Source organism: Gobio gobio (genome assembly GCF_949357685.1).
Source record: "Gobio gobio genome assembly, chromosome: 16".
Lineage (NCBI taxonomy): Eukaryota > Metazoa > Chordata > Actinopteri > Cypriniformes > Gobionidae > Gobio > Gobio gobio.
The window spans coordinates 36,766,953-36,789,745 of NC_137109.1; the positions used below are offsets into that span (position 1 = coordinate 36,766,953).

General features: G+C 39.8%; 1 protein-coding gene across 1 annotated transcript; it reads right to left on the bottom strand.

Annotated features, from left to right (window-relative positions):
* Positions 1-8,625: 8,625 nt before the first annotated feature.
* On the bottom strand, positions 8,626-22,550 carry cenpi (centromere protein I). The gene is made up of 20 exons (XM_079838860.1): positions 22,290-22,550; positions 21,905-22,042; positions 21,545-21,663; positions 21,176-21,283; positions 20,996-21,044; positions 20,859-20,905; positions 20,642-20,731; positions 20,416-20,547; positions 19,745-19,870; positions 14,392-14,512; positions 14,156-14,250; positions 13,792-13,909; positions 13,092-13,156; positions 12,705-12,814; positions 11,751-11,886; positions 11,468-11,592; positions 10,527-10,575; positions 9,832-10,050; positions 9,350-9,391; positions 8,626-9,192 (listed from the first exon to the last, which is right to left on the bottom strand). The coding sequence occupies exons 1-20, from the start codon at positions 22,450-22,452 to the stop codon at positions 9,052-9,054; spliced, it is 2,193 nt and encodes a 730-aa protein (XP_079694986.1). The 5' UTR covers positions 22,453-22,550; the 3' UTR covers positions 8,626-9,051.
* Between the last annotated feature and the right edge of the window lie 243 nt (positions 22,551-22,793).

Here is a 22,793-nt window from a genome sequence, read left to right on the forward strand (position 1 = left end):
AATGATCCTAAGAAAGGTGAGAAATCAGCCCAGAACTACACGGGAGGAGCTGGTCAATGACCTGAAAAGAGCTGGGACCACCGTTTCCAAGGTTACTGTTGGTAATACACTAAGACGTCATGGTTTGAAATCATGCATGGCACGGAAGGTTCCCCTGCTTAAACCTGCACATGTCCAGTCCCGACTTAAGTTTGACAATGACCATGTGGATGATCCAGAGGAGTCGTGGGAGAAAGTCATGTGGTCAGATGAGACCAAAATAGAACTTTTTGGTCATAATTCCACTAAACGTGTTTGGAGGAAGAAGAATGATGAGTACCATCCCAAGAACACCATCCCTACTGTGAAGCATGGGGGTGGTAGGATCATGCTTTGGGGGTGTTTTTCTGCACATGGGACAGGGCGACTGCACTGTATTAAGGAGAGGATGACCGGGGCCATGTATTGCGAGATTTTGGGGAACAACCTCCTTCCCTCAGTTAGAGCATTGAAGATGGGTCGAGGCTGGATCTTCCAACATGACAATGACCCGAAGCACACAGCCAGGATAACCAAGGAGTGGCTCTGTAAGAAGCATATCAAGGTTCTGGCGTGGCCTAGCCAGTCTCCAGACCTAAACCCAATAGAGAATCTTTGGAGGGAGCTCAAACTCTGTGTTTCTCAGCGACAGGCCAGAAACCTGACTGATCTAGAGAAGATCTGTGTGGAGGAGTGGGCCAAAATCCCTCCTGCAGTGTGTGCAAACCTGGTGAAAAACTACAGGAAACGTTTGACCTCTGTAATTGCAAACAAAGGCTACTGTACCAAATATTAACATTGATTTTCTCAGGTGTTCAAATACTTATTTGCAGCTGTACCATACAAATAAATAGTTTAAAAAATCATACATTGTTATTGTTTGGATTTTTTTTTTTTTAGATTATGTCTCTCACAGTGGACATGCACCTACGATGACAATTTCAGACCCCTCCATGATTTCTAAGTGGGAGAACTTGCAAAATAGCAGGGTGTTCAAATACTTATTTTCCTCACTGTATATATACGCCTTGTCCGTTTGGGGAGGAGCGCGCGCAGTCAGCGGAGGCTCGCACTGCGGAGCAAGGCGAAAGTATATCAAGGCTTAAGCGCTCGCGCACGGATGGGAGGGGCGGGTGACATTCATTTTCGGTTTACGTTTTCAGCTGTTTTTTGTTTTTTTTCGGCCCGAAACCGATAATGTCATTTTCAGCCGAACATTTTCGGCGACCGAAATTTTGGTGCACCCCTAATTTCAAATATTCATAAACCATACAACAGCTTTTGTGGTTAAACCTCACCTCGAAAAATCCTGTTTTGTCAGCTGTGGTCACCATTCTCTTTCATGTTGTGGAAATGAGCAGCATGGACATTGTGCCTTAAGTAACTCCATTTGGATTCCTCAGAAAAAAGATTGTCATTAGACTTTTTAAAGACAATAATTAAGAAAATATTTTATTTTTATTATAATTTATATTATTTAATGGGGTACTTCACTGGGCTTTCAATAAAACGTAGCAAACTTTTAAAGGGGGGGGGGTAAAATGCTGTTTCATGCATACTGAGCTTTTAACACTGTTAAAGACTTGGATTCCCATCCTAAACATGGACAAAGTTCCAAAAAAAAAGTTGGATGTTTGATGGAGTATTTCTGTGCCAAAAATACTACTTCCGGTCTCTCATAAGTTTCGGAAAGTTTTTTTCGAGTATGGGTATATGTGATGTCAGATGGGGTGGAATGTCCTTGTACGGGCCGCACGGGCTCTTCTCCCGGAAGGGCGCATGCGCGACTAGAGCGAGAGAGCAAGCCGGCTGCGCTGCAGTCACAGGACTTCACAGAATCAACAATGTCACCAAAGTAAGGGGCGTGACATTTCCGACAAACGTGCACTAGGCGGTTAGCGAATCACAACACACTGGGCCAGCTAACCAATCTGAGCTTATTGCGTATTTTTGAGGGACCGGCTTCATAGAACCCGGAAACCATCAGACCGTTTTTACAAGGAGGGACAGAGAAGTGTAGAATAAAGGTAAAATATATGAAAAATAATGCAATTTTTTCTAAACGAAGCATGAACTCATGCTACAGTGCACCCCACAAACACAATCAAGCCTTCGAAAGAATGTGTTTTACCACCCCTTTAAGGGTTAATAACCCTCTCTCTGTAGTTTTCACAAAATATCTGGAGCCGTCAACCGTTTCGCTGACATATAAACTTGCATTTCTCAGTCAAAGTAACACAGAGAATGAGTTATCTCTGCCAACATTACATCAATACAAAGTGGGTTGAAAATCTGTGAAGTTACACTTTAAAAGGACTTAGTAGTAGTAGTAGAATACTGAAGACTTTTACATTGTTACAAAATATTTCTATATTAATTAAATCCTGTTCTTTTAAACTTTCAAAAACATAGACATGTTTCTCAAGGTCCAAATCAGCGAATGAGTTCTGAAGGATCGTGTGACACTGAAGACTGGAGAAATGGCTGCTGAAAATTCAGCATTTCCATCACAAGAATAAATGATAATACATTTTAAAATGAACTATTTATTTAATTTTGAATTGTAATATTTCACAATACTACTGTTTTTACTGTATTTTTGCTCAAATAAATGCAGCCTTGGTGACCATAAGGTTAGCCAAACTTTTGAATGGTGTATATATATATAGGGCTCGACATTAACGCTTGTCCGCTTGTCCGGGACAAGTGAATTTTTTGAAGGGGCAAGTGAAAAGAATTTTACTTGCCCGACGGACAAGTATCCTGACTGAGTAAAACGTCAAAACAAAAAATAACAGAATCACCAAAGTGCAATAATGATTCTGCATTCAGTTAGTGTAAGTGGAGATCGATAGTGGATAATAATATAAAACGAACTGACGTTAACAAGGTTGCGCTGTTGACGCTCGCACAGCCTCTCGAGGAGAAAATCAAACCAAATGAGCGCTGCCGCTCATACAAAGAAACTCAGTTAACATACACATAACATATATTTATAACATACAGTTAAGCAACATCACACTAACAAGAGTGTTGTTTTCCTGAATACCATCACGACTGAAAATGACACTGATTTCATACGCCAGTTCCATAAACAATTAGTTAACATTAAGTCACTTACATTTTAGATGCAATATGGACTGTTTTTGTTCTTCAGCAGCGAAAATAGTTCCAAACAAATATCACAGCAGAACCGTAACGCATCTCACAGCAACGGCGTGTTACTGAATGATTCAATGTTTAAATGAATCGGTTGAATCAAAAATTCAATTACCTTTTCGTAAACGACCGCCTAATTCTTGAATGAATCAGCCGTTTGAAAGAATCGACTCAAAGACTCACTCATTAAGACGGTCACATGTTGCCACCTTACGGTGACCAGACGTCCCGAAAAATTTGGGACAGTCCTGAAATCTAAACTGTTGTCTTGAATCTGGCCCTAATTGTCCCGAAAATTATACTAAAGCAAAAAAAAATACTTGCTAGGCGCGAATTTAGATCAAAACGCCTCTGCAGGTACCGGGAGGAGTGGGTGGGGAAGTATCCATGGATTGCCAATGCCTTAAGCGATGAAAGTAAAGACAATACAACCTTTTTGTCCCCATTTTTGTAATAAGCCTTGATGAAGAGAGCACAAGTTGCTGCAGCCGCGAGTAGGACAGTGATGCACGCGTAAAGAAGTGATTGATTGTTCGCGGCACTGTGTACAAAAAAATACTTCACTAACCAATTATTTCGTTATTTTTCGTTATTAAGTTTATTAGCGTTAGAATATACAGAAAGGTCTGATTTACGAGTTACTTACAACAGTCATTGTTTTTTTTTCTTTTCACAATGACAATTGAGTTCACGATTTTAATGGTGTTTTTTTGTGGCAGAAAAAAAGACAGAAAAATGGCTAAAGACTAACGACAGACTGTTGATCTTTGAATAAAAATATGTTTGGTTCAGGTTTGAAATTCATTATCTTTTATTATAGGCTACGCAGTCTAATAAGCCCCCCATCCCGTCACTCCAGACCAATAACAAACTCGAACAAGTGAATGACAGAATGAAATGACAAGCGTGTGAACAGGCTTAATGTCGAGCCCTGTATTATATATATATATATATATATATATATATATATAGTACTTACACAAATTCAATAAAAAGGAATTTAAAATAAATAGTTAATTAGCAGAGGCTTTTATCCTAAGTGAAATGAAGAAGTTTAATATGAGGTACAATGTGAATAACTCATGACTTGCATACAGAGATCAATTCAGTATACTTATGGTCACCAGCCCAGAGCTTTACCTACTCCACTCCACCCCCACAAAAAGTGGTTCATTTTTTGTTTTGCATCACTTTCTCCCTCTCCCTATCCAATACACACACACACACACACACATTTTATATCACCACCTAAAATGATAAAGAACAGGCTTGCACAAGCATCACCTTTGCAATTTAGCTTTCTGCAACTTGTGGAGATGTACTTTGTGTCCCCTTATCAATCCATATTAAGACTGTCTTCTGAGTTTCAGTCCAAGCTAGTTTCCGGGGTCCTGCGCATGAGGCCATGCGGTACAAAGCAGTAAATAAAACACATAAATGTGCCACGGCAGACAACCAGCAGACACCAGCCCTTTCAATGTTAATAGGAGAGCATTGGTTACCAGAGTTTAAATAATGGCCTCCTGCTTCCATCTCTGGGGTCAGGTACCCTAGGTGGCTGGATTTATGGAGTTAGCAAATTGCTTTTCTATCCTCATTCTTTGCACCTCTTTCTGTCTGGTCATCCTTTCTTTATCACAGCACATGGATGATGGAAAGGAACAGGGGGGTGATTGGCCTGTTTTTCACTACCAGGGAATAGGAGGTGTCTCAAGGCCAGGGGAAAGCACAGAAAGGTGCTCATCAAAGGCACAACTCTGCCAACACGAACCATTACCAAGACGTTTCTCAAAGCACTAAAATGCTTTATTCCAGCATAGTTGGAGATGAGGGCACCGGTGATGCTGCTGCCAGTCAAGAGTGATTGTGATAACCGAGGATGGCACCGCTTTTCAACTCCACGACTCAGCCGTATTTGCCATTTCCCTTGACTTCTGGGTCATATATCCTATCACAACTAAGGCAAACAGAGGCCATGTGATTGCAGGCAAAAAACATCAAAAGCCAGACAGGAGGGAAACAAGAATACCAATTTATATAACCAACATAATATGATCTGTACCTGTAGAACTCGCAAGACTAGAAGACGACAGTATTGATTTTCATCAAACATTCTAGTTAGGGGTTTGTTCTAGTATCATAACTTATTCTTTTCTGGCTTGCAAGCACTGGCATTCCCTTCGAATGTTAATCTAGTTTATTTAAAACATATTACAATACACAGTAAACCTCCAAACCAAAAATTGAATAGCTATAAATAACTCACCGAACCTGTTGCCATAACTCCTGACATTTTTAGATCACTGCTCTACGTGAGGCAAAGCAAAAACACAAGATAAACTTCCCCTGATACTTCTTTGTGTACAAGGTGCCGTCTGAGCAAATAAATAATGTAGTCCAAAAGTACACGCTGATGATGTGCGGAGGGAAAACAAATCACTAAGAAAATGCGTTACAATTCAGAGTTGTAGTGGCACACACTGCACCAATAAATGTTCCTGTCAAAACACATTTCAAAATGCATCCAAAACAATGTCATCAGACAACACTTGCTGTTTGTCACAGTCACAATTACGACTGCAAGTGAGGGAATGGGCATTCATGATCTGGGGGGGGGGGGGGGGTGACAAAGGAATACATTTTGAATGATTGGTAAATGCATTTTCAGATTACACAAAATGATTGAACATTCGTGGTTCCTACAGTCCGAGACAAAATCATTTCAATTTTGAACAATTCATGATTGCCGTACTAGTTTTTTGAGAATCTTTTATAGAGACTGCATGCTGGAGAGGATTTTCAATTGTAACTCAGGTAGGCCTACCACTCTTTGGAATTAAAGAGATTCAAACTAATTATATTTAGTACAAAAGTCTAAGCCTCCATGCAGAGCATAGAGAAATTTGCCTTCACCACAGCAATTTCCAATGACTTTTCCAGGACTTTGAACATTCACAAAAACCTTGATATTTTGACTGTTGAAACCCTGAACATAAAAAAACCTAGGTGACAGCAAAGGAAGAGGATGAACATGCATGATCTGGAAAGGATCTAAACGGGGTTAGACAAGTGGAGGAGGGTTCTGACAGTGGCATAAGTTTGAATGACTTGTGAATAAAGTGGATGAGCTGATAACTCGGGCTGTAAACTCTTGATCATTTCAGCAGGATATGTAGCATTGAGATCGGGTTAGACACTTATTATTTCTCTTTTTGTGGCTGTTCAGCGTGAACCAGCACCGAAGGCTGTCGGCATTTCAAAGAACATCAAAGCACGAGTCACAATAGCGCTTTTAAAGAAGCTTCAACCTCCTAGTACACTATGACACAACATTGGAAATTTATGAACGTGATTCGGGGACAAATGTCAAAACCTAGACACATTTGCTTAGTGCTATGTCTGCCTGGAAAGAAGAGAGGAAATGACTGAATTTGGTTAATTACAAAGTAGGCTAAAAGAAAAAGCAAAGAAATACCAAAAGCATTCCCGGTAAAACCAAATTAATTATAGGAATTATCATAAATAGGCTACCTAGTTAGAAAAATTGCACATGAGCGCCGTTTGAAGTCACTCAACGCCACGAGCTAGTAACCCCGACTTCAGAAGTGGGAATTTCCGATAGCACGTGACGGCAGCATAAGAACCGATTCAAGGAGGAATAATTCCTAACCGGTTCTATCAGTGAAATCAAAAACATACCGTGAAGATTGTTGTCCGGTTACCAAAATCAGAGCCAGCACCTTTTGATGAATTAATGATTGAATCGTGTGAGGAGTTTTTTCTACATTTAAATACTATCACATTTCCTGCACTAGTAGGCTATACTAAAACTGAATCTGTTCTGCAGCTGAAACACGACAGTCCGAAATGAGTCGGTTCTTTTAGTGAATCAAAAATCAAATAGCGTTCTGTAGCCTATCCGATACCCCGAGTGCCCAGATTCGTTTTGATCAAAAACGCTTATAAATCCACTGGAGCCGTTGTGGAATTACTGACTCATTTACACAAACAAATTACTTAAATCATAATATTTAATTCGAAACTCTGAAATGACCCCATATGCCAAACGACTGCTGAGAGGGCGGTGATAGCATTTTTTTCTCCCCCTCCGAACATTTCTTACTCAAAAGTACCAAATGAGCGGCAAATGAAACAGGAAAGAATCGAAATCAGAAGGTATAACATTAACATCCCGGTTACATCATATACATTTGATCATAAAGTCACTGGCAGCCAGTGTCATAATTTAAGCGTCACTTGCAAGAGATTTTTCTGAGACCCTCGGAACATAAAGCTCTAGCTCAAGGTCTGCTACACTGACTTGACATGTCAATCGGTGAAACAAGAAAGATTAAAGATAGACAGTTAACATCAGGCCTTTGCACCGATAGAGGAGTTGGCATAACAACCCACATCGGTGATTGATTTACAGCGCGACTATTGAAACTAACGTTACGCTTTACGGTTTTAGCCATCAGCACACTTGTTAAGTACAGCAAATAGTCTTACCTTTTCTTTTTAAAAGGTGAGAAACTGCGAAAGTGAAGCACTTCAGATTTCCATTTTACACGGACGCTCAGATAAAAAGAGGAAAGCGGCGGGATGAGAGTGGAGAAGTGATGAACGGGCAGTCGGCGACGAGCAAATAATCTCATACATGAACAAGGACATCAGCCGAGCAAGAGAGCTCGCGTAGTTTTGCGCTCGTGGAATTCATCGTTTGAAGTTCTGCACCTGCCTCAATTCACGACAACGCATCAGCTGTAATCCCGGAGGTGCGCGCGTGTTCTTCATTCACTCCAGATGAAGTTTGCTGGACGGCATCGTGACGAGCTATCGCTGAAAATAGCACTGTCGAGAGAGGGGACGCGTCGTCGCGAGGTATCTCCAGAGCCCGTCATAAACACGAATATGTGTCACGCACTCACATTTATGAGACGAGACGTGAAACGCGAAGCCGTAGAGCTTTGCTCACACTGCCTTGATTCTGAGATTTCCTTGATTCTGAAGTTACCTACGGAATGCTTACTGTTCCAGTAGAAAACAATGGTCTTTATTGAATTTTAAAGGATTAGTCATTATAGGGTTTGATTTAGCAAGAAGCCTAATGTATATAATTTGCATTTAAATCACATCAAGTCTAGTTTGAGGTTTTTGAACAAACTAACTTATTAAAAATGGTTGACTATGCATCTATTAAATTCAATGGATAGAACCAAATTAACAACTTTGGTCATCATCAAATGGTGCAAATATGTGCAATCATCTCGAAGTTATCAGTACAATCAGGATTTTCTAAATGTTAAAAACAGATTTTGAAAATAATACAACTATAGGCTACTGAGTCAAATATACAAACGCTCAATCATTGCAAGCACACCTGTCCGCTAAACAAGTCCAGTGGACTCTAACAAATGCCTGCAACACAACCTTACCTCGTGCCACATCTGGGAGCAACGGATTTATTTTAATGTGAGCTTGGTCAAAGATACAGAGCCACATCTGGTTTTTAGGAATAATAAACAAGACTATTCATCAATCTCTGACATATCAGTTTTAAAATGGCTATAAATAATGGGAATTGTATTTTATATGGCAGTTAAAGCAGTCATAATCATGTCTTTTTTTTTCCTTCAAATACTAAGCTTTATCACAATGTTTTAGTTCTGTTTTCTCTGCACAAAAGATCAAATGCAAAAAAAGGCTAAAAATATACACAACTCTAGAAAAGACAAGAAAGTAAGAAAATGGCTAATAATGTACATTTAGTATTTACAGTTATGCAAGTGGTTCCTTTCTGCCCTCTTATGGAGGATGATTATAAAATATATACATGTTTTATGAATCCCCTGACACCTGGACTTCCTGCCAGGATCAAGTCTGACTCGTGGGTTGCCGGTCATCTTGACAGCTCACTGAGGATCCGTGGCCCGTGTTGGTCTGAATAAAGTTGTTGAGGCCATCAAAGCCTTGATTAAAGAGATACTCCATATACCAGTTCCAGTACTTCCCGCTCTGCAAACGTGAAAAAAAAGAACAGTTATTGTGTGGACTATTGCAACAGGATGTGACTGAGTTAAAGTATGCTCTCATGTTGATCAGAAATAAAAATCTATGAGAGATGAACATCAGAAAGGTTTTTAATAAAAAGGAGATGATATAAGATCAGTACCTTTATGGAACCAAGATCCACATCCTTCCTCTCCGGCCAACACTAATAAAGAAAACACATAAATATTCATCGTCCTCCCTCTGCTTTAAATCTCAGTAGTACACTGCTGAACGTCGCAGTCGGACCAAAAAAGGTACTTGTATTATTAAAGATAATGAAAACTCCAGTCTCACACAGCTTCCATGAATAAAAAAACGTGATTCTGTATTAATGGATCCTCTATAAAAGATACATTAACACCACATTTATCTCCTTGTCCAATCCTAAAGTTATTAGTGAAAAGTGGAGGCTTCACAGGCCCCAGTAGTGACACAAGGCTTTACACTTGATGTAATATAATCATCTAATTACCTTGCACAGCTGATGTAATATAATCATCTAATTACCATTCCTTCGCTCCAAATGAGATGAGTCGAGCATCACTGTACTATTACGAGTTCTTATGCTTTTAAATGTCACAAGTGTGAGAATGTCTCACTCACCCTCTGATGAAATTCGATGGCGTAGCTGAAAAGTGCCGGGTGGTGGATGAGGTCAAAACGGCACCAGGGTTCTGCTACTTTGCTCAGAGCAATTAGATCCTTGTCGATCTCAAGGTCGGAACCAGGGATGCACCACCAGGAGTTCCACATGGAGTTCACCATGGCTTGAAGGTTTCGATTAAACTCCTTGTACGTGTTTCTGCTAATGTGGAAGGTTTGCTGTAATGGACGAAAACATTAAACATGAAACTAAATAAGTCAAGACCACAAGTGTTTGTGGGTAAAATAGCATCTGGTGCCACTAAAGTGATCTCATGAATCACACAGTGAGAAAAGAACCACCATGTGAGTGAATAAACACCTTCGCCCATATATTTTAAATGACGTAAAATTGCAATGCTGTGATCAAGTTATTTGGCCATTTCATTCACTGCAATGCCAGTGTCATGCTTTGAGGCTCCTTTGTCTCACTGGTATTCAATAATGAAGACTCCTTTCACTCACAGCAGGTAAGGTGAAGATTACAGCAATAGCCTCCAGAAGATTCATTGTAAATTCTTAAAAGCACAGCTTGAAGGTCTTTCTAATTTGCCTATTATGAGTAAATTATTCAGACACAAAACCTCCTGCATACACACAGTTGGCTTTTCATGACTTTGCTGTGTTCATTTTATGACACAGTATCCCCTCATTACCTCTCTCTGCTTTTCGTGTTTCTTAGCCAAGGTCAGATTCTTCCGGTATCTGAGAAAATGATAAAACAACAGGATTTTATTAATAAAAATCATCATATTATAGTAGAATTCATCTATAAAAACCAAGACCATCATTCAGGTTCAGTAATACTTCAGCAAGGATGCATTATTCAAAATTGACAGTAAAGACAAATACATTGTTAAAAAAATATTTCTAAATTATAAAGGCTGTTCTTTTGAACTTTCAGAAAAGAAAAATCTCACAACTGTTTTCAACAATGATAATAAGAAATGTTTCTGCACCAAATCAGCATATACAAAGGATTTCTGAACGATCAAGCGACACTGAAGACTGAAGTAATGGCTGCTGAAAATTCAACTGCTGCATGGCTTCAAATGACTTGGAATAACTTTTATGTTTTTATGTCTTTTAAAGGTTTTTTTGTTGTCCTTTATGGAGCTTAGCAGTATAATTCATTATCCGGTAGCTCATCTTAATTTCTGTTTCTTGGTAATCACAAAGTCACAACATATGGCATCATGGTGAGTAAATTCCTTTTGATTTTTGGATGAACTATCCCTTAAAGTCTTTACAGCAGCACTGAAAGGTTTGTTTGCCGAAGCAGATGAAAGGATCTTCATACTTCATTTCATCTATTGCTTTAAGGCATCATGCCATGGCAATGTAACGCATTTGAAGGTTCAGGCTGTTGCCCTCAGTTTAGCCAGAAGCACACAGGTGTTCCACTGCCATGGGAACTGCACATGCAATGAAGAGTAACTTACCCTCGCATGGCTCACTCACCCACAGTACAGCAAACTCTTCCAGAAGATGTCCTTAATCTAGCATGGTCAGGCTAACATCTCAAGCAGAAAATCTCCAGGATTGACCAGAGTGATAAAATGACCCGTAAAGCTTATTATAGCTCACAATATAGTACCTGTACATGATGTAGCCGAGCCTATCCACACTGATAGAGTCTGTGGCAAAGAGAGCTGGGTAGAACACCCCAGCCGGAGGCATGATGATCAGAGGCAAGCTGTACTTCAGAAACATGTCACACACCTAGACATGACGAGAGTCATCAACATCAGTGTTTGTGGGACTAAATCTACTCAACGAAAATCGCCACATAAATCTTAGTGAAACTCAGGCAGAAACTTCAGTGAATGTCACTTTGCCAAGAACATCATGTTCATTAAGTTAATCATAGCTGAGTGTACCGTCTCATAGAAGGCAAGTGTCTGGTTGAGCAGAAGAATGTGGCAGTTTTCCAGACAGAGTCCCTCAGACGCCAGGAGTCCCACAAAGCGCACCAGCTCCATAACCGAGTCCATGAAGTCAGACAAGGTCATAGTCCTAGAAAGGAGAGTATATAATTCTTTTCACTCATTTTTTAAGGGCTTACACAAAATAACACGTGAAAGACGAGTTCTCCTTGCAGAACGAACTATATTTCTCCGAAAGAGAACAATAAATCAGCTTTAAATCACAGCTAGTATACACCAGATGTGTCTTTGTGCTATGCTTGGCACCAACACAATTCGCACAGCACAGAGACCCAAAGCGAAAAAAGGGAATAATGGGTGTATCACATTGATGCATGGCACACTGGCGCAGTCAAACAAGGTTTTGCCCTTGATCATAATTTCTCCTTCAGCTGTGCACTTCAGTAATGTAATAAAAAAAATAACCAAATCAGCAGCAAGAGAAAAGCAATACACGACAGGCGAGGGGAGAAAAAAATCCACCGCACTTCATTACACACCGTTTCACAGAACACTTTCGAGGTAAACGAGGTTCAGACAGAGCCCGACCATAGGAGCAGTAGATTGATCTCTTTTAAATATAAAATATAAAGAAAGCCGTAGTGGTAAACCTCAGGCAAGGCTTTTAAGCGTACAAATCGTTTGAGTGTGGTCCCATTTCTTCAGTCAGTAAAGTGCAAGTCATATTTAAGACAACAGCATTTGTATTATATCATTGCTTGATACCATTTTCCTCACATAGATGGCCTTGGTTACATCAGCAAAAAGAAATGTTGTTCAGATGAGGGAGAAGGTCATTTTATTTTGTTTGTTTGGGGTTTTTTATGTTGAAAATCTGTTGATAACCAATAAATTGGCAAAATAAGACCAGCCTGGGATTATTTACAAACATGATTTTTAGATACTCACATGGTGCTGTTGCTGTTATGACTGATATCCAAACCGCCCTCTGATGCGCTGACAGAATGCCATGTCAGCCACTTCACCAGCATGCTATTCAGACACTCGATGACACTACACTGTGAGGAGGACAATGTGAAAAGGCACATTCAGATAAGGTGGGGGAAAAAGAAAAATCAAAACCTGTTTTCAACTGCTGCAAGCTTAAATCACAACACCACTCAAACTACATCACAGGAAGTGTAAAGTGGCCTAGGCTTATGTGTGGAAAGCGTAATTCACTTATGTCTGAACTGCTTGAGCATTCATAATTCTGGCTCATAGTCATACTCGTGCTTGATACAAAATTATAGAAAGGAAACAAGTAAGAGTACATCTAAAGAACAACATACAAACCTTGAAAAATACTGTGGAGGTAAAATAAAGTTGCTTCAGTGGCTCGAAGAGAAGTTTATGCATGTCTACAGACAAAGAAAAGAAACATTATTCAAGTTATAGTTTTATGTACAGGATTAAAATAATTTTTTACACTGACCTATAATATGCTAAAAACAATGAAATGATATCCATCTTCTCAATTAAGGATGTAAAAACACCATTAACATGTTCATTTTTAATGTTATCGTTATCGGCCTCATAAGACAATTTGGCCGATATCTTAAAGCAATAAATAATAGACCTTTCAGATGCGTACTGTTCGCCATGATGGTTTTGAATTGCTTGAAATATGATTGGAATCACTTCAAAAAAGGAAAATAGAGTTAAGTGCAACATGTGCAGCGTCATATAGGCTACATAAAATTATAATGAGAACATTATAAATGCGTGCTTGGGACATGGCTTTTAATGGTGAGACTTTTGTTTTTGTAATCAGGCTCTCAAATTATAAATAAAATTTAGATTTAGATTTATCGGCAATTAGCTTTCAAATATAAAGACTTATCAGCATTGCCCGACATTTTCATTTCTGTGCATCCCTAGTAATTATCTATGATATTGCTACCTACTTTTGTTTTTAACAATTTCCCCAAAACTAGCAATTGCAAAGAGTTTTTTTAACTACTCTGACCGTAACAAAGGTTATTGAGACACTCACAAAAGCTGGGCATCAAGGGAATGTCACTGAGAAGATCCAGGATCTGCGGCCGGAGTAGAGAGCCGTCCCACACACTCAGGAACTTGTAAAGAAAACTCTCCGTGCTGGAGAATCCCTCCTGAGAACAACATACAAACACAAACCCTGTCAACATGGGACTGGAGGATTTAACAAATAGGGAGATCATTCAGGAATGCAGAAAAGGAATAAAGCAAAGCAGAGAAATGATTGATAGATGTCCTGGGGTTAGTGTAATAAACCTGCAACATGTGTCTCATATTAAACATCCAACCTTGAGGCTTGGTTAATAAACCAAGGTTAATTTCCTATTGGGTAATATAGGTCTTCTGTTGCTCGGTCGTACCTGCAGGAACTGCTGTGAGAAGAAGATGGTCCTCAGAAAGCGACAGGCTTCAGAAGTGTTGTCAGAACTCCCATCCACAGGACATAGTAAAAACTCTGCCAGGAAACACGAGAATTAACCATATTATGGTGCTGAACTCAACATGTAAAACAGAAGTTGCATTTTGAAAGGGGAATATACAAACTGGGAAAGACTAGAAGACTGTAACGTTTGGCATTACAGCATGAAAAATGTACCCTCTTGCAATGAGTGTCCAAGCCAAAAGTTAAGGCGCAGGAAGGCAGATTCATCCTGTACACAGTCCAGGTAGTGCAAAGCCAGCGCTGATCCCAGCAGCGAACCCATCTGGGCAGGCAGCTGAAAAGGAGTTATGACTTCAGCATTAATCAGCAAAATGCTATGCAATGTGCATCCGCACGACATAGTATATCATATACAAGAGCTGTCAAAACAGCTGGAGGCAAATAAACCAATTCAGTCATACTTCTGGCTCCTTTGAGACCTTCGCTGAAACCTATAGTTTAGTACAACAGTTTGGATGAAACATTCTGCCATTCTACATTTTCACTATTTCCAAAAACTGTAATTTGTGTCACTCTACGAACAGCTGCCTCTCAATATGGGACTTCAGCAAATAATAAATAAATAATGCTAAGTGACAGATTGACAACGGAAATGGCTGATTCTTTCTGTAATTAACGAGCAAATGTATCATTCATCTGTGAAACGTTCTAATGATGGGGTTGCCACAGTGAGAAAGAATCCTTCCCAATGGCCACAACTGTTTTGTTTTTCTCCACATGACTGACTCCACTACTGTCTTTCTCAAACCTCCCCTTTTGCAGACTGCAAATTCCCTTAAAAAGTGGTGCAGGAACACTCGGAAAATGTTCCATTCATCCAGAATGAAGCAAATGTCAGCGGATCTTTAAAAGAGATTTAATAAGCCTTTTCAGGTCAGTGGATCCACCAGGTAGACTGTTTGCGAGATGCCTTTAAAAAAACACGCCTGTAAACATTTGATGACTTGTCAATTGAGATTGTAATGTTGTTTAGTACTAAGAGATGCCAGTGTGTGTAAAATAAAATGTTAGAGTTGTTTTATGTTAATCTGCAAAGTTGACTGCTGTGAAAGATTGTACAGTAATATCAAGCCAATATAATGAGGAGTCAGATTTAATGGCATGCTCATTGAGCAGTCTTGTAAAGGCTTAGCTCCACCAAGTGGCCAGACCACAGTAGTGCAGATCTTTGTTTACAAATCGCATCAGGGTAATGCAATGAATAAATATGCAATGTCATTTTGTATTTAAAGATCCCAAGAAATAAATATCCTGTTTTAATGCTACAGACAATAAAAAGCAAGGGAAAACTCCCGAAAAACACAAAGAATTTAACTTCATTTCAATGTCCAACACACTGGACCAAAATAATACACTGCTGGAGGGTATTCCAGAAAGCAAGGTTAACTTACTGTAACATATATATAACACCTGTCTATCAGCTAGAATTCTGACCCTAAAAGACCTGTTAGTCTGCCTTTAAAATGTCCACCTCCACTCCATTTATTATCCTAAATTAGATGCACCTGTTTGAGGTCGTTAGCTGCATAAAGACACCTGTCCACCCCATACAATCAGTAAGAATCCAACTACTAACATGGCCAAGAACAAAGAGCTGTCCAAAGAGACTAGAGACAAAATTGTACACCTCCACAAGGCTGGAAAGGGCTACGGGGAAATTGCAAAGCAGCTTGGTGAAAAAAGGTCCACTGTTGGAGCAATCATTAGAAAATGGAAGAAGCTAAACATGACTGTCAATCTCCCTCGGACTGGGGCTCCATGCAAGATCTCACCTCGTGGGGTCTCAATGATCCTAAGAAAGGTGAGAAATCAGCCCAGAACTACACAGGAGGAGCTGGTCAATGACCTGAAAAGAGCTGGGACCACCGTTTCCAAGGTTACTGTTGGTAATACACTAAGACGTCATGGTTTGAAATCATGCATGGCACGGAAGGTTCCCCTGCTTAAACCAGCACATGTCCAGGCCCGTCTTAAGTTTGCCAATGACCATTTGGATGATCCAGAGGAGTCGTGGGAGAAAGTCATGTGGTCAGATGAGACCAAAATAGAACTTTTTGGTCATAATTCCACTAAACGTGTTTGGAGGAAGAAGAATGATGAGTACCATCCCAAGAACACCATCCCTACTGTGAAGCATGGGGGTGGTAGGATCATGCTTTGGGGGTGTTTTTCTGCACATGGGACAGGGCGACTGCACTGTATTAAGGAGAGGATGACCGGGGCCATGTATTGCGAGATTTTGGGGAACAACCTCCTTCCCTCAGTTAGAGCATTGAAGATGGGTCGAGGCTGGATCTTCCAACATGACAATGACCCGAAGCACACAGCCAGGATAACCAAGGAGTGGCTCTGTAAGAAGCATATCAAGGTTCTGCCGTGGCCTAGCCAGTCTCCAGACCTAAACCCAATAGAGAATCTTTGGAGGGAGCTCAAACTCTGTGTTTCTCAGCGACAGGCCAGAAACCTGACTGATCTAGAGAAGATCTGAGTGGAGGAGTGGGCCAAAATCCCTCCTGCAGTGTGTGCAAACCTGGTGAAAAACTACAGGAAACGTTTGACCTCTGTAATTGCAAACAAAGGCTACTGTACCAAATATTAACATTGATTTTCTCAGGTGTTCAAATACTTATTTGTAGCTGTATCATACAAATAAATAGTTAAAAAAGCATATATTGTGATTTCTGGATTTTTTTTTTTAGATTATATGTCTCACAGTGGACATGCATCTCCGATTACAATTTCAGACCCCTCCATGATTTCTAAGTGGGAGAACTTGCAAAATAGCAGGGTTTTCAAATACTTATTTTCCTCACTGTATGTAATTAACAAAACGGCAGAAAAGAGACGAGCACTGATACTAAAGCGTATTCTGAAAGCTCGTAAAGCTAGATTTAAAATAAGACAACGTATGTTATTATCAGATATTACGGAAATTGACCGTGCGATTGCTGAGACAACGCGCGCCATCGGACAGAAAGAGCAAGACTGATATTTACTGAATGCAGAACGAACCTCGCAAGACTTTTAAATTTGCCAGTTGAAATAAAATGCTGCGTGAGCTCAACCGATCAGCATGTTCAGCGCCCAAGTCCCACCCCCGAAAGATCCGGAACTTTGAAAAAGTACTACCTCCCGAGCAGGGCCGTTTGGAGGGGGAAATATTTACCCGGAACTTCATTTAGACCCTGATTCCTGCGGTTTGAAACACACCGAGTACCACCCAAAAGTTCCTAGTTCCTGGGGAAAGTTCCTGCGATGGAAATGCGGCTCTAGAATCATGCATATACATTTCATAGGTAACACTATGCAAGTCCCTATGCAACAAGGATGTTTTAGCTTACATGAACTATATGCATTATGCATACATTTTTACAGCATGTATTAATATGAGCAATACAATTGTACCTTGATCAGTCATGTTCATTCATAGTGCATTAACCAAGGTTACCAGATCAAATAAAAATTCAAACTCAATTTAATTTTGAAATCAACATACTAACGATGAGCAATACTTCCACAGCATTTATTAACCTTACTTAATGTTACAAATGGAATCTTATTGTCGTGTTACCATTTCATACAAATCCAAACAGTCAGCTTTTTTAAAAGGAGACTATCTAATAATAAAAAAACGAGTGCGCTTTTGCTTTGTTTACGTTTGTGTTGGCGTCATGATGATACTTTCTCACATCACTAATTTTATATATATGCAACATTTAGGTCTGACGTTTTTATCACATTGATTTAACTGTTTGAAAGCCTACTGCTAATGTTAGTGTCCTCTCAGCCTCGTTGACAAACATACACACTGCTGTTCTTTACCTGTCAAGAAATTAATTACTTTATAATGATTTGGCAACAAGTACTGTAATGTTCTGTATTCATACCATTTCGCTGTCGTGTTTTAAACGCGCACCTGATGTGTCAACGCTCTCTGTGCAGCTCCGCTTGCAGCCTCACGTGTTAATGTAAACACAAGGTGTCAGTGAGTCGTGCTATATAATGCCAGCAGGCCCTTCTCAGAGCTCTTGTACTGTGCAATGACAGTCCGCCCTTCTCAGCCGCTCCAGCAACCCGGAAAAACTATCGGTGTGGATTTTTGCCGATAACCGATTGTTCCACCAATCAACTATCGGTGCTGATTAATCGGTCGACCTCTATTTAACATGCGTTTACTTTATGTACCTGGAAACTGTTAAACCTACCTAAAATGCACTGTTTATTTCATATGTATTTATATTGGCCTGCTGAATGTTAAATGGATCCAGTCTATGTTCATTTGAAATGATTTAATAATGCAGCAATTAACTAGCTAATAAGTTAATGTATGTTTTTTTATTTTCAACTTTGCTGATTTAAAACATGATCAAAACACTAGAGGGCAAGTGACAAATATAATAGTTATGGAAAGTTTGGTTCTTTTCCGCGAACCGGTTCTTTCGGACAGTTCGTTTCAATGATCCGGTTCAAAAAAACGGTTCACCGGTTCTTTTACGTCCTCACGTGATGACGTAATTTCTATTATCCCGGCGGATGAAAATACATTAAAACACATTCATATGAAGTAATTTACGTTTACATTTACATGTATGCATTTGGCAGATGCTTTTATCCAAAGCGACTTACAGTGCCCTTATTACAGGGACAATCCCCCTGGAGCAACATGGAGTAAAGTGCCTTGCTCAAGGACACACTGGTGGTGACAATTCTGTACTGATGATCCGGTTGTACACGCATGCTCAGCTCATCGGTTCTCATCGAACGTGTCCGAAAGAAACGGTTCGTTCAGATTCGAGAACTGTTAACTCGACAAATGCTGTACTTGCGGTAGTACACGCGCATGCTCAGTATCAGCTGCTCGTGAGTTCTCATCAGTTCTCTCAGCACAACATGCCTCAGTTCAGTGAACTGTTGGAGTTACTAGAGTAACATATACTTCAGGTTATTAGTTTATTTCTAGTCGAAGGGACTGTCACGCATGTCAGAAAGTTAGTAACTTTAGTAACTTGTGGATCAGCTGACTCGAGACGCGAACCGTTTAGAACGATTCAGTCCGATGTGGTGAACTGGTTCGACTGGTTCACTAAAAAGAACCGGTTCAAAAGAACGATTCGTTCGTGAACCGGACATCACTAAAATATAAGCATCGGCCAATAATTGTTTGTTAAAATCAGTATCAGCCCCCCCAAAAAATCGGTGCATCCCTAATATAAACTCACAATTCTGAGAGAAAAAAAAAAGTATGAGTAACGAGTACATCTCACAAATCTGTTTATCCTTCTAGGAATTGTGAGCTATAACATTGGATTTGTGAGAAAAAAAGTCTGAATTGTGAGATCGAAAACTTGAAAAGCTACTTTTTTTTCTACTGCATAACTGTCATTTGCTGTCAACATGCCACCAGGTAGGCTCCGCCCACAAACCATGCCATCGCTGTTTGCAAACATAAAATATGTGTATGAATGACATATGTTGTGTGAGAGAAAGAAAAAGCTATGTGCATTACCTCTATATTGTGAATGTTCTCCAGTAGCTCTTTGAAGGAACGGAGCTCCTGCAGACGGAACACCTTCTTGCTGGAGTTGCTGTCGAATGCTGAGCTCAAGGGAGGTATCGCTAGATGATGTAGTTTCTATGAATATTAGAGTGAGAAACATTCCTTTTATAGACTTTGATTTACTTAATGTCCCCCATTCTCATGATTTCATACATAACTTAAGGCTGGAATACACCAGACAACCTTTGCAGGTCAGTTTGCATTTTTTGGACCGTTGACTGATTTCACAGAAAACTGCATAATGTATGATGGCCATATACTATTTTTTAAGACTTCGGACTTTGATTCCATCCAGTCTGATGTTTTATGTTTGTTTGTTTTTAAGTATTTTAAGCCGATTTTAGAATATACATTGTTTTCATGTGTCATGCATCTCATATATAAAGTGCATGTTTCTGTGTGAGTTTGATGTATGGGAATATTTGAAAGTATGGTAGTGCATGATCCTCAGTTGTTTAGTACATGACGCCCAGCTTTTCCCTGTAACCAGAGACAAAATAGACAAGTGAATGATGCCTAGTGTTTAAAGTCTATGAAAGCCGTGATATGTATTCCAGACTTTAGTTGACAGGTCAGTGTTCTGTGAAGCTCTTTACACTATAACACTGATGACATCATACCCTTTTTCTGGAGGAAGGCTTCTCTTTCACATCTAGGCTCAGGCTCTGGTCAACTAAAACTGCACCCTTGTTTTTTCTCTGCACAGCACTCAGAGCCACTTTCCAGGTGGAGTTGTGATTCTTGAATCCAGTCTGAAAAAGAAAGAAAAAAAAGCAGTCTAAGAGCCTGAAACACCTGACAGAAGAGCAATGTTCTGCTGGAGAAAACAGAAATTAAAACACTAACCCTCGCTCTTGCTGGAAGAGAGAGTGTCACTACGTCTGGGCGGAACACTTTGTAGAGTGCTAGAAGTTGTGTGAGAAATGGTTGTCTGCCCTTATAGAGGAGAAAGAGAGAAACATAAAGCACTGGTCAGATGCAATTTTTTTAATTGTTAAAAAAAATATTATACATTTATAATAAAGAATATTGAGGCGTTTATTTTAATAGGCCAGATATATACCATTTTGGCTTGAATATCCAAAAGTTTCCTGACTCTGTACGGGTGAACTGTGAAGATGAAAAAAATTTGAATAACATCATGTACTATTGTAGCATTCACAGACATATACAATTTAAGCCACTTAATCAACAACTCACCATGTTCCCGCATAGTTAAAAGGTACAACAAGTGGCAAATAAAAGGACACTGGAAAAAAAAAAAGTCATATTAAATTAACATGAAAAAACTAATTTATGAAATTAGAAAACATATGCCAGTGAACTTGACAGCACGGACATATTCTAAATTAAAATACGCATCTGCAAAATACAACTAACCAGATTTTCTTCCGTCACAAAGCTGAAAATGAAGCCATAAATGGATCTCAAGTTGTCTTTGCAGTCAATCAGGTCAAAAACAGTGAGCACCCAGCGGACAAAGAGAACCTTAAAAGAAAACACGTTACTAAGAGAGTGAACTAAAAGTTACAAGTCGCAATGAAATTAAAGTGTGAGTGACAGATCTTTTCTCCCATATCAAAGTATAATGGATTTCAAAAAGAAATGTAGGGCGGAGACTTGATTCTACAGTTGATTCGATTTTGAGATATCAAAACCGGAGACAGATGAATGTGAGTTCCAATGATTGGAGAAGTTCTGCACAAAAGGACAGCCATTTCACCAATGACCATAATCATCATCCCTTACCTGTGCATTCAATGGCATTTTCCCGACACATAGCCACGACACCCCCTTCACAACGGCCTCCTGTGGCACCACTGTGGCAGGTATTAGAAACTTCAGCACTCTGGTACAGTTCGCACTTCCTGTTGGATAAACTAAACTTAATCATCATAATAACAATAATAGATTTTATTTATAATGCACTTTTCATTCCGAAGAATCTCAAAGTTAATCATCTATGTGATGAACCACTAAAGGCACTCGCAGAATGAGGATGAGCAACCACTGACATCTGAGACTGATCTCATTGCTACAATGTTTCTCATGATGAATTCCTTCTCATGTTTTTAATACAGGTAGCTGAAGATGTCCTCATTATATTACCTGCATTGAGGCTTAAAGCCAAGTCCAGAAGCACTGTGATGACCTCCGGAGGAAGACCTTTACAGACAGCCACTGTCTCCACCACCACTATATTCCTCTCCAGCTCATCATTCCCTCTGACTACTGTGCCAGCTTCCACTGTAACATACAAAAAAAACATGTCAATAGAGATTACGACACTTAGATGTGATACAGCATCTGCTGACGAGACCGTCAACACAGATAAACAAAAGACCTAACAGTCTGAATATGTCCCGAGTCGTTGGCAGATTTGTTAAATAACCAAAAACAAGCGAAATAAACAAACATCCTCGTACTGTTAAACTGCAAGAATCTAAATTGTTTTTGTAATACGTTTCTGTTATGTCTGTTGTGCTGCGCTCACCCTGAGACAGATACTTCACCGCGAGACTAAAGGGATCCGCCTCGCCTTTTCTTTTTTCTTTTTCTGCCAAACGTAGACTCCTGTTGCTCGCAGAGGAGATGGAGGAATCTATTTCTCCGGACGGTTCGGAGACTAACCCCGTAAGGTTAGATAAATCGGCCATTTTTTCGCAACATAATATTATTTGTTATTTCTCGCGTGTTTGTCTACAGTAAGCCATTCAAACCAAACGCCAAATCTGCCGCGACCGTTTGGACATGCGCACTGGAGCACTTCCTGTACGACCACGAATGTTGCCACGTCCGCTGTTTTCCCGCGGAATTTGGCTACTTGTCTTTAACACTGTTACCGCGGGCTGTTTCTCATTTCCAAGGGTTGAAACGCGAATGTGATATTTACCCCGCGGAATGCGATTTTATTTTATCGGAGATCCCCTCTGAAACGCGATTTGGCTAGTGTTGGGCTAGTTTTGAATAGCAATTGGCCGGGTTTTGTTGTGAAAAC